The sequence below is a fragment of the Vanellus vanellus genome (genome assembly GCF_965231255.1).
Source record: "Vanellus vanellus genome assembly, chromosome: 1".
Classification (NCBI taxonomy): Eukaryota; Metazoa; Chordata; class Aves; order Charadriiformes; family Charadriidae; genus Vanellus; species Vanellus vanellus.
Window position 1 is genome coordinate 61,045,941 of NC_138905.1, and position 13,511 is coordinate 61,059,451.

The following is a 13,511-nucleotide window of genomic DNA, read 5'->3' on the forward strand; positions in this document are numbered from 1 at the left end:
CTTCAGACATCCAGAGTTACACGATGAACCAGGCAGGCCTCTTTCAGAATGTATTAACCAGGGAGACCCCCCTCACAAATTACTTATGTCAAATCATGATGTAACCAGAAAACACTTTGCTCCTAGATCAACCTCACTGCGTTAGATGAGAAGAAAGAAACGTCCTAACATAGAAAATAGTGAATCCAGTGGAACAAAACAACAGATGAATAGAAGAACAAACTCACCTGTGCTTCCTTCTCCTTTCATTGCCCTCATTAGTTCATTAGCTCTCTCCTGACAATGGAGTGATTCTAGCAGGTACAATACGTAGTCATCAAACATCAAGTGAATAAGGTGAAAAGACCCTGATAATAAAGTGCACAAACAAAAAAAGCCATTGACTGTCTCAATACACTCATTAAACCAATAATTACAGTATTCAACACAAACAGTACTGGGTAGGACTGCCTCCATATACTACTGCCACTGAAGTATCTCTCTCACTTAGGGTAAGAGATGTCAAAGCAAAACTGAGGACTAGCAAGCTCTGTTCACTCCTGGATTTGTACAGGCTTATACAACCAATTATTGTGGTTCACTGTGCAAGGAGGCTACCTAGCTGAGAGCTGGGACTTGATGGAGTTTTATTCTCTTACATTAGCATCAAACAATTCAGGCAATTACATTACAGTGGAATTTTTTCATTTTATCTAAAGGACCAGATATAAGTTTCTGTCAGAAGTAGAATTCTGAATTGGCTGCCTTAGCAACACATCCTAGTATGAATTTTATTAACTACCTGTGTCACTGGACAAAGAAATGAGAGACTAATCAACAGACAGGTAGAAACAACCTTTCAAATCTCCTGATAGTATATCTCCAGTGCATTGCCTGGACTGGATGAGACATCCATTAACTGCCCAGCATAGAGGCATTAGCAGCAACTGTAGATGTCTTAAAGGGAAAGACCTGTGCCAAAACTTTGTTCTGTCATACTTCTCTTACTACGTTATTTTTTTTCTAATTATCAGTTTGAATCACATTAACAGCATAACATTTGGCCTGTTTCTATGCTTACCTCTGAAGATGCTGTGGATACTACCTCTTAACTGCCATGACAGGTATATGAAAAATTTAAGGGCTAAAGGACTTAAGGGAAGAGTATGGGCGAAAGAAAATGCAGAGGATGGAGTCAAAAAAATACTTTGAAAATTAATAGTAAAAGGAGATAATATTGATAGCTATCTGCCACAAATCCTTAAGAAAGGTTTGAGTACAGATGGAGAACTTGCTAATGTTGTTAGGAGGAAGGACTGGGTGATGCTATAGATTAGAGTAATAGAAATGAAATTGAATAGCACACTGTAAGAAGTTCTGCCCTTAGAGATTTTTATCATCCTCTGATTTATGTACTTCCTCTGTAGAAATAGAAATATTAATACTATTGCACAAGGCACTGGTAAAACCTCACTTGGAATCTTGCATATAACTCCAGTCACACATGTTCAAGAAAAATTAGTACAGATTGAAACTAGTACAGAGAAGATTACCAGGAGGATGCAGGGAATGGGCAGTAGATTTTAAATGACTAAAAATGCACAGCTGGCTTCATTTTGCAGAAAGGAAGTGAGTTGCTTCCCATAATTTTTAAATAAGGATACATGTCAGGGGTGGTGAAGAAATGTTTGCCCTAGAGCACACACAGCCACAAAAATAGATGTGTAAGAAGAGACCATAGATGCATTTCAGGGGAAAATTAGAGGAGCAAAGCTTCAGAGCTAAGATATTGTGTAGTGTCCTCCTGAAAGGAATAACATTCATCTGCAGTGGGAGACTGACAAGTATCAAGATGGAGTTTGGTCAGTTTATGCAATAGACTCCATGACAGAGTATCCATAATAGCTCTAGACAAGATTTGATCACACAATTTATTTTTTTTTAAGGCTCCTATGTTTATTTAGACTTGCATGGAATATATAAAACACGTTCATATAAGTCATTAAATAACCCTGGCAAGTGCAAGTGTAGTCAGGTTAAAGTAATAGCCAGTCCAGCAGCTGCCTTAAACCAGAGAAAGGTCACCAGCTGAGAAGGAAACAGAGATCAACTACTGCCAGACAAAAAAAAAAAAAGCCTCATCTAGATGTGTTCCTTTCGACATTCCATTACTACATTTTGAGGAAAAATACTTCAATGGGAAAAAAGATGCAACAAGTTTCAAATTCAATCAAATTTCATAATGATTGGTTTCTTCATAGGAAAGTTAGGTTTATCTCAACATACTAGCTTTTACCACAACAAAGCATAACTACCCCTACTCCAACTTTTCTACTCAAACATACTGTTTATGGGCAGAAGAAGTGGTTTGAAAGACCCTATATCCTTATACAATTCTAGCTGGCAATTCAACTTTCAAAGCGACTCTGAGCACATTCTTTTTCTTTGTGACCCGGATGGTCTTTGTGTTTCATTCTCTCACTCCACGCCTGCATGGCTTCTGTCATCACTGATACGAGCTGAGCACACACACTGGGAGGTGAACACGCGCCTTTGTGTTCTTGGGCAAGGCAGCACAGAAAAAGCACATATGTGATTGCAACACCTTTGCTATGGGAAGGAAATGTTTGGCTGTTGGCGAACCTGAAGCCTTCAGTTTTTCATTTGTTTCATGTAGCTATACAAATGGTAACAAGTTTCCCAGCCTTGCAATGGTAATTAGTGGAGATTTTCACTTAACTTCTGCAAAGAATTTGTTTTCAGAAATCTTTTGGTCTCAAAGTCTTGTTAAATAAAATCCTATTCAATTTAGCCATACAATAAAGACAGCAGATCTGGCTGGTCACCTTGTTACTGACCTAGGATTTCCCCAGTGGAAACCTGGATTATCAAGAATCTCCACAAAATACTTGCTCTTCTTCTGACTACATTTTTTCAGTGGAAACTTTCTATTGACTTTAATGCAGTTAATACTGGCAAGTATTTCCAAGAAAAGCAGGCCCAAATAATGGCAAACTTCATGTGATGGTGTAAAGATCAGGGTATTTAGTGTTTCCCATCAAAGTCCTTGCTCAGCTTTAATTTAATTTTTTTTTTTTTTTTAAGGAAAGTTGCTTGTAGTTTCATTAGTGTTTGGAATTGCAAATCCTAGCACTAAAATGCTAGCAAGCAAATGATAAAACCCGAAGATTTTCTATTTTTAAAAAAGTCTTTGTTTTGGGGGGCATCTAATACTTTATTTTGAAGACTTGGTGTTGTCAATACTGAATGCAGCATTTAAAAAACACTCCAGTGCCTTTGTGTCTCTTTTGAATTTCTCTTCCTCTCCTATTATTTCTCCCACTGTGTATTTTTAAACTCTGTACAGAGTTTTTGAGCCCAGAATTTGCGTGAAAGACACTAGACAAACAAGTTATTGCATTCATTCAGTACCAACATTTTTTAAAATTTTTAAATGAATCAAATGAAATGTAAGCTATAGAGTGAAACCAATATCAGGGCACACTTTTCAGCTAAACAGTGAATGGCTATTCAGGACGATGTACAATAATTTATTCTGTGTTTGCAAGCTACTGTTTTTCACATGAAACTATTTGGTTCTTTCAAGTATATCTTTAAGTACTGAAACGGATTCAACTGTGGCTGGCAAACCATACACTACTTTTGGAAGAGATAAGAAGTCATTCAAAAGTCTGTAGTTACAATAATAAATAGCATTTGTAGTTACAATAACAAATAGCATTGGGCTGTAATTTTCAGGAGCTAACAGAAATCATAGCAATGATTACCCAGCTAATGTACAGTAAGTATCAGCAGCTATTAACAGATACAGCAATTATGTGCAAGTAGCAAAACAGTGAGATTTCCAGATCTGGAGAAAATCATGGTGCTTCTATTACTAATTAGTTACTTTGTTCACTGGATGCATTACCCAAACACTGCCACCAACTGTGCCTTTGATATGCATAGACAGGAAGGAGGGAGGGAGGGAGACAAGCAGAGAGAAAAAGAGAGAGGGAGAGTGACCTCGAGAGAGAGGAGCTTTTTTTCTGCCAGGGATTGTTTCAACCTGCCCATGCCACCATGCCTAAAAGCTTTGCAGAATCTGTGCTCTGTGCTAGACAGTTCAGTGCCAGGTATTCCAACTTCCTCTGATCAGATTTCTGTATCACCTATTTCAAGGGTAAAACTATACTGTCCTGTATATAGTAAAGATCCCATTGTTTAACACATTTTACTTTAAAAAAAAAAATACACTGTGAGCACCTGAGTCTATATATTGGTTGAAGTGTAAAAAATCATTAAAAAATCAGTCCACTGAAAGTTTCCAATGCTGTAAAAATGCAAATCTTTTTACCCAAGTTAAGAACAAAGTTATATAGATGTAAATGTTTAGAATAGTAAATCAGTCTTTGTTTCTCTCCACAGAACTCACTTAAATGCAGACTTTATTCTGAAAACCTAGAGGAACTGTGTGAAATTAAGCACAGAAGAGTTTTTGCCATCTAGCTCTGAGCTGTTTACATTCAGGGGTTATTCTTTTGGAGCTTGCTCAACTCTAATTCATGAACAATGTGTCAAATGGCCTTACAGTGAAAGAGTAGCATCATTAATACAAATTATAAAAAATTTGTGTCAGTGGCTAAATAACATTTGGGACTTCTGGGGGGAAACAAGGTATAGATAGCCCAGGCTTCTGTCTGATAGGATGAGGATATGGTTTTGGTACCATTCTCCCCTTTGAAAACCTGAAGGCTTAGATCTTCTCCTGCCTTCACTGGAGCTACACCTGAGCAGGGAAAACTCCACCGTGTTAGAAGAGGGACTGAACCAACGCTTGTCACATCACCTCCCAGGAGAGAACCCACCCAGCACACTGCAGACCTCTGCAGCTCAACAAATGCTTATGTGGTTTGTACAAAGCGAAACACTTGCAACAGAAAAAAATGAGAAAACCCTCCCACAGGACAAATCCTCTAGCCTTTTGGTTAGAAATCTTGCTCTGGCAGTGATTAACGCTGATTCAAGACTGCTGAGGCAGGCAACTGTTGTCTAAGCACCAAAATATGGCAGATGCAAAAGAATTCTCTTTGATTATACTTTTTTAAAAAATAAAGAAAGATTTCTGGATCTATTAAAATTCAAAACTATCTCACCCTTATACTGAGCATGATGATTTTTTTTTTTTTTTTTTTTTTTAATTCTTACTTTGGTTACCAAATTGAAAAGCAGTTATTGATCCAGTTCTAAATATAACACCACACGCACGTGAAAAACACATCAGCTATGACCAGGACATTCTTTCCCTGACTATGTTACATATAAACATATCAAATTCATGTTCAAAGGTGTGTGTCCATGTAAGAGGGAGAATCATGCATTTTGTATACACAGATATCCTCAGTGAACTAAAAAGACCAAAAAAAGACAAAACCCTACAAATTTTGCTAAGCAGTTAAAGTTGTCAAAAATGAGACATTCAAGACTCACATTTATAACAGAGAGAACATGTAAGTTATTTTGGTAGATCTAATTATTATATTAGGTCCCAAACTCAAACCAATGAATAATTCTCTATCTTCACATTTTCTCGCTACATGACACATTCATAAATGTTTCTGTTAATAAGTAAAAAATCACAGCTGAGGATCACTCTACAGACCTTCCAGACAACTGATGGTCTAATAACTATTTGGGGAATCCCTGTTTGATTAAAGACGTTTTAGTGACTGATGCTTCAAAACAGAAAATGCTTGATTAGGTTACAAACATATCCCGAACAGGAATAAAAATAATGTTGTAATGTGCAACCCAGTAGCAATAATGTATCCTTAGGGGTACTTTAATGTCAGCATTTAATGACTTGTAACAGTGTAACCTCAACATTGCAGTAATGCAGCATGTTGTTGGGTTCCCCTGTGTTTCATAAATTGGGATTATATCTGCAGAGAGAAGCGTAGCAACCCAAAGTGCTAGAAAACAAAATTCAGCATTATTCAACGCTCATGCAAAGGGATTTTTGAACACTGGGGGAAAGTATACTGTTAAGCAGTATCAGCTACTTTTATGCCCACAACAAAATAAAAACTGCAGTGACTCAAGGAGAAAATGAGTCCCAGAGGAGGTGAAAAATAGATGTGACGAAGATACTGGTGCCGAAAACACAGGCTAGCAGATGGAAATTGTGATCATCTTGGGGATGCTCACTATCCTGATGTCTAATGGTTACTCAGTAATACCTGTTTGGAAAACTCTGTACAATGGGAAGCCAATGAGAGTAGTTTCAGATTAAAATATAAATACAGGTTATATCATGCCTATCTCTGATGTTATCGGAATTTATGCTATTAGACGGTTCTAAAAGCATAAAGGACATCAAAGCTCAGCTGGCAGAAAACCTTGCAGCTGTTCAATGCAGAAAATTAATAATGAATTTATGAAGGCACTGCTAACATATTCTGACAAATCTGCATTTATAAAAACCATCCCTCATGCAAAATCTGGTCCCAAGTGACTGCAAACGTTCACACTCATGACACAGCAGTCCATTTTCAGTCATTCCTGCTTTTAACTGATTTTAATCTGAACTGTTTGTATCCAAGAATTCAAGACAATTCCCCCTTTGAAACTGTAGAAAAGCAACATGCTTTTTCATTTTAAAAGTAAAAGTCTGTTTTTCCACCCTGACTGAACTCTAATAGAATGGAATAGAATCTGTCCAGGATACAGAAGCACACTCATTACACAAAGACTAGTTTCAAACACCATCTCCTTTAAAAAGCAGAGCTGGCAAAGTAGTTCACTGGAGAGCTTTTCATCCACTTCAGTGCAAAGTCATCTCCCTTAGCATAACGTGTGGTCAGAGTGGTTTGGGTAACCAGGCTCACTTTGCACTGAGGTGAATTAGGGAATGTTCCTGCAATCAACTCCTCCAGCTGACCTGTGACTGATAACTCCAGCTACTGTCTAACAACAAACAGAAGGAAGTAGTAGTGTTTTCAGCTCCCCTGGCTAGATCTTAAAGACAGACTTCTGTCTCAGCATTATTTCCAAACGTCAGTAGCCCCAATTCTTTTTTTAATAGAGCCCTGGACATGCAAAAACTGGTTATGGTTTCACTTAAACTGTACATTACAAGCCAAGATACATTTTTTTTTTTTTTGATGGTGGCATGCAATTATTACAACAAAATGAAAGTACCAAAGCTGGGTGCACTGTGCAAAGTCATGTCCCGAATCACTCGAGTGCCAAAACAGGACCACATCAAGAGGAACTGCTGAGCTACTTTCTTCAAAGAACCTTGTCTCTTGGCAGCTACCTGCAAGAAAACAGATATATCTGACATGGAGAAACTTTTATTTCTACTGCCCGATACAGCTGAGTGATGCACATATCTGTCTTCTTTTTTTATACTGAAAAACTAACTTAGCATTATCTTCACATTAAAATATACACTAAAAATTAAAAAACAAACAAACAAACAAAAAACCCAAACAAACAAAAAAACCCCCAACCAACAACCAAGGAACTTACACAGAAAGCCACCTTGTAACTACATACAACCTTCAGAAAGAGGAAATCATAAAGTATTGTTCAACACTAAGACTGAATTTCCTTTATAAATGATGAAAGGACTGCCAATAAATTGCTCTGATCTTCATCTTAACCTAATTATTTACATGTTCATTCTTGCTTCCTAGACAAGGAAGCAATTTATAATCAAGAATGCTTGATCTACATTGAAAATTTATATTAATATTTTATTTAAAGGTTACTATTTAAATTTTTTTGTTCCTTCATGTTTTTATTTTTGTGAGCTCACATAGTCATTTTACTAGCAAAACTACTTTCCAGAAAGAACACTTTAGGCACCAACTCTTCAAAAATATTTTTACTACAACCATACGTGAGTTAAAGAACTGAGTTCATCCAATCAGCTATTAAAATTCATGTCAGGTTCTTAATAAAAATTAACAGTTATGTCCTGAATTTCAAATTGTATTCCACTGACTAAAAGAAAAGTTCCCCAAAACAATCACTACATTTCAAGCAATCTGGGGAAGTATCTGTTGTTTTCTATATGATCTTTTGCAACAGAGAGAGGCAGCATACTTTTTATTTATTTTTTTTTTACTTCTTAGCTCTAACAACTGGAATGAAGGTTTGAAATTCTGATGGAACATCCTACTACAAAGTATAGTTAGTGACAGAAGTTAAAACAGTCAGTCATATAGCTTCATACTCGACATAAAATTGTGACTATGCCTGATCACTTTTGAAAACATTTTTTAAAGATTTGTTAGTGGGTTTCTGCATGCACTTATATTAAAACAAAATACTAGTCCTTGGTATCACAAATCAGCTCAAAAGACAACATAAATGTGTCCTTGATGGAATGGTAATGTAGACTTTCATCCTTACATTTGAATGTATATAAATTAATTAGCTAGCCTAAATAGCCTTTTCATTAAAATCTTAAAAAGCCAGACTAGACTATAATTTTTATTTGCATTATGTAGTTAGAATGACTCTGAACTCATGTCTCCATACCTCTGAAATATTGATTTGATTGGAAACCTCAACTGTGTTCCATTCTTGAATATCATCTTTTGGGATAGAATAGACAGGAGCAGAATAAAGCAGAATCCTGGATGTGAGCAGTTCTCCTACTGAGCGTGAAAACTGGTGAGATTTTGCCCACTGCTGCTTTACTCCTGTTTATTACCATTGCCTGGCACTTTTTTTTTTTTCTCCTATTTTTGCTAAAGATCTAGGACCTGATAGAGCTCATAATGCACGACTGATTCAGGTGCTTACTCCTGCTTACCAACCTTTACAACACATCTGTCCACCATGGAATCCAGCCACTCGATGTATGACTCAATAGGGGACTGCTCCTCCAGAAGGTGATCAAACTCCTGATATACTGGCACACACAGAAAAAATAGCCCAACTCAGCACTTGGATTCCATTTTGAATAAAAGAGAAACAAATCACAAAAAGCCACCAGCAACATCACAAGTCTTCTGTGTTTTTTATAACAGATTGCTTAGCTATAACAAATATGTCTTTCTTGGTGCTGACCCAATCAGTTTCCTTGGACTCTGATTTAATTTCTACGGAAGTGATAGAGTCATTAGAAGTGGTATTTTAATGTGAGCAAATCAGGACCTATTGTTTAAAATTAATATTTTTATTTAAGTTTCAGCTGTCTGGTGTGCCCGGAAGTGAAACCTTTTTGGTGTTCTCTATGAAGAGTGAGAAGCTAGTCCTTGACCCTGGTGATGAAAAAAGGTCGTGCATGAAATTGATTTGGAAATGCATAAAGTATCTTCTAAGCACCAAGTGGACGAGTATCGATGATAAGGTTCTCATCTGTATAATGCTTTAGTTGCAAAAACATGATTTAACTGCCTCAAATCACCTATTTGCAATGCCAGAGACATACACAAAGAATTTCCATAAACTTCTGCTTCTTCAAAACAAATTGCTACCAAGGCACAATTGCTATCCTGAATTTATCAAGAAGAGTTTCCAAAAGCAACCTGAATACTTTTTAACCTCTCCCAAGTACACGTATACATATTTTAATACAGAAAGTAAAAACAATCAAGTCATTCAACCTCAGCTCTTAAAAGTGCAAGTCTGTAGTTTATTTATGAGAATCAATGACTGGAAGACAAAGAGTCATGCACTTTGACACCTTAAGAAACTGTTCTTCAACTCAGCTGAAATAAAAGTCCCAGTGAGTCAAGAAGAAAGATACTTTCTACCTGCTGTGTTACAGGATGATCTCAATGTGCTATGCATTTCCATTTATGCTTAATTCTAAATAACAGGAGGAAGGAATTTCCCACTATAGGAAAGAGAGTGAGGGGGGTGGAGGTGCCAAAGCTTAGAGATGATAGCTAGAGAAATGAGCCAGAGAGGCTATCCGAGAACAATGCAAAGAACAAGCTCCCTGGTCTCTAAGTTGGATCAGCAAGACGAGCAGGAATGTATTTGCTTCACAGCTGACTTTAACTTTGTTTAACTTACACTTGCAAAGACTGGATGGCCAGAAACATTAGCTGGGGAAGAAGGGAAATAATGATGTCTGGGCTACCCTTACCTTGTTTCACTGAATGGGCAACCTCTTTGTATTCAGAACAGAATCACAGAGAAATCTAAATTTTGCCTCCTTACCTGAGTATTTGGCAGGACAAAAACTGCCTGATACAACAGATGAAGTAACTCATATGCTGTGCTAAGAGGGGAGCAAGAGTGGAAAAACAAAACAGTTGCCTGCTTTGCTGCTGGAGCAATGCAACCATATGAAATGACGTATTTGGGAAAAGTAACTGTTTAGCCTGTAGTGACTGTTAAAAATACCTCAACAGTATCTGAGAAAGATGGAATAAAGAAGAAACCATATCAGAGACAGCTACCATAGCAGAACAGGAAAGAGCTTCTCTTATATGCAGTAATTTTTTTCTATTTTTCTCTAAGCTTGCTTATAGGCTTATAAGCTTTCTCTTTTTTTCCAGTTACAGTAGCTGGAAATTGTACTTTCTTGGTTCTTAACACCAAGAATGTGAAAGCAGGCCTTAATTCCATGTCATATGAGTCACACAGAGTGTGATCTTTGAAAAGATCTTTGGCCAAGTAGAATAAACAGCAAAGGGGGACGGGGGGACTCTGAGTTCTAGAATGATCTCTATACATATCTGCACATCTCAGTGGAATCCCATCTCATGATGAACATTCCTATTAGGTTACTGTTTCTGGGTAATTGCTTACTGGACTATATGGGCCTAAAATATGGAAAAAGCACGTGTTCAAATCCATTAGCATTCAGGAAAATTCCATTTGATTTGAGTACACTTAAGTTTGTATTTAAATAGTTAGCACATATATGAAAAGCTTTTGTAAACAGTAAGGATTATCTGAATGAGAGGCAAAACTGTTACTGCTACTAGGGTTTATAACTTTGAAAACTCTTTCTTTTTTGGCCAGTGGGAGAATGTTGGGTAGATATTGAAAACATAACAGATGCACCCACCTTCCAGACTCCAGTCTTACTATATGCTACCTCCCTTGCTGCCATGTCAAGTTTCAGTCTCCTCAAAAGGGAAGAGGGCCATGTCAGGAAATGAATCAAGGGTTAAGAAGGAGAGGAAAGAGTACCAAGCACCTATTGCTGGAAAACAGAGCTAACAGAATGCAAGGCCTGTCCCTAAACTGGGGATAAGACTTCCAGTGTTAACATAGTGGGATGAGTGCCAAAGACAACCGTGCGGGGCCCAGTGTACATGTGAAGGTGTCACCCCTCCTCTTCCCAGCCAGTCACTGAAAGAGTTACCCCACTGGCAAACCTACCCTTGCAGGGCTCCCACAAGTGGTTGCCCAGGTGGCTCCCCGTTAAGGCTGGTTCTGGATAAAAGATGAATGGTCCTCCTCGGGAGAGAGATGGCAATGCAACAGGCGGGTTCACAGAGAAGTGAGGTTATGAATGATGCTAAAGACAAAGCTGGTCACCTCTGGTGCCTCAGAGAGACAAACAGTGTGCTTAGGGCTACACTTAAGCTTACAACTACGCACACTTGCTGGGCAATGCAAGTTAAATTTTATATTTGCAAAAGATCTTTGACTCTGAAACTAATTTGTCAACATCTCCAAAGTCACTTTTCAATTCACACCCTTCACTATACTAGGCAGAGCTTGCTTGATATGGGTCATCTACTTACTCATAAAAGTTCAGGGTGAAAGCTTACCCCATCAAATTAACTCATTTATGAAAACGCCGTAAAATTAAGCTTTTTATAAGTAAAATTTTACAAGGGACTCAAATACAGTCACTTTGGTGTCAAAGCCATTCAAAAGACAACTCTCCTGCAATTCTACAGCAGGAGGGACTAGAAGTTATCAGATTCAAAGGCTAACTCATATATTTAGTTTGCTCAAGTTCATGGAAAAAAAAACTCCTGAATTTGGGTGCAAGTTTTGTGCCATTGGCTGTTCTGGATAATAGAAAGAAGCTTGTTGATGGAAGAGTGCCCAGATTTATGCCTCAAAACTTAAGACCTTGACAGGGCTTTGTCTTACATTTTGATAAATGTCCCTATATTCATCGTAAGCCTCCAAGAAAACCAATAGCTGCAAAACCAGTGTTACTTTCACTGAGCTTTGTTTCCAGCAGGAAACCAAGTTCACCTGGCTTTATTTGAGGGTTCTGCTCTTACATTGTATGATGAGCTTTCTGTGTTCCTCCCGTGAGTCCTCCATAGTATAGAGGGTTTGTTTGGTAATGCTATTCAGATCCACATTCCTCCAGTCCTCCAGCATTTGAAATGTGATGTCTGCACTGTGGATCACTGTTCTTGATGCCTGTAATCCAATCCAATCTATTCATTAGTTCATGGTTTATTAGGTTATAAAATAGGCTTTATCCCCTTTTACGCTTCCTTAGCTAGGCTCACTAAGTTGATTCTCCTCATGGACCCCCACCCACCAGCTTGATGTCTTACAGGGCCCTCTAACCACAGAGAACTCCTGAGTCATTTTGCCTGCTTTAATCAACAGAAAGTATTTTGCTTGCACCCACCACAAACCTTGATGAGCAACCCTAAACTGGTGGTGCTGTTGCTAGACGCCTCAATCTCTGTTTCAGTTTAAAAACAAAAAGCAACATGAAAAATTAAGCCAAAATCGAACAACCCCACTCATGTTTGCACCCTCCCCTCTCCCAAACTATGAAGATTCTCATTCTTCCCTCAGCCACAGGAAAAAGTTAAAGCTCATTTGCCTCAGCACCAGATCTGCTTCTTGGCTAGTTGAGACAGGAGTCTGCTGTTGATAATGGGGAAGATGGGCTGAGAGGAAAGGAGGTGACACAAGGTCATGGTCATATATAACATACACCAGATCTCTCTAAGTTAAGCAGAGATGATAACCCACACTAAGGTCATCAGCTTCCCCAAGGAAATAATGCATTTGAAGAGTCATGGAAGTAAACTATTTGATCTTAGGTCTGATGCAGAAGCTTGTGGTCTCTGTATCTTGATTTCCTCTGATTCCCTATGGACCTCTAAAGTTCGGTGCTGATTCACCATGTTTGGTGAAAAGTAGCACTGGCATCTCTACTTCCACCACTAAAATAACGGAGGAAGAAATCTACAAAGAAGTCCTTGCAGGAGTGTTTTTTTTTTTTTCCCCAAAGCTTCTTCCTGTGGGCTTCACCACTCACACGGTTAACCTGGGGTGTTGGATACACCTTCCAAAAGTGGAGCTTTCAGTTTGACAGGGAAAATAAACTATTTGCTCCAATACATGGGTGAAACATTAATGAATTCAATGCATCCTCCCCCTTTTTATACTGCACAGAATTTGGCCCCATGAATTTTTGATAGGTAATTGTGATCTAAACTAACTACTGTAAAACAAACGCTTCAGAGTAGTTTTTATATTCACTTGCTATGGTTTCAAGAATATTTCTATTTAAAACCCCAGTGGTTCAACCATTTTGTTTTTTTGCTAATTTGCATTTGATTTAT

General features: G+C 37.9%; 1 protein-coding gene across 1 annotated transcript in view; it reads right to left on the reverse strand.

The window, feature by feature from the left end:
* RFX4 (regulatory factor X4) overlaps positions 1-13,511 on the reverse strand; it is a gene marked incomplete at both ends in the record, with an annotated part of 97,626 nt that overhangs the window by 25,069 nt on the left and 59,046 nt on the right. Inside the window, 4 exons of the mRNA XM_082498413.1 lie at positions 228-347; positions 7,180-7,293; positions 8,807-8,905; positions 12,201-12,345. Of these exons, the coding sequence (XP_082354539.1) occupies positions 228-347; positions 7,180-7,293; positions 8,807-8,905; positions 12,201-12,345 (478 nt within the window). The remainder of the gene's footprint in view (positions 1-227; positions 348-7,179; positions 7,294-8,806; positions 8,906-12,200; positions 12,346-13,511) is intronic.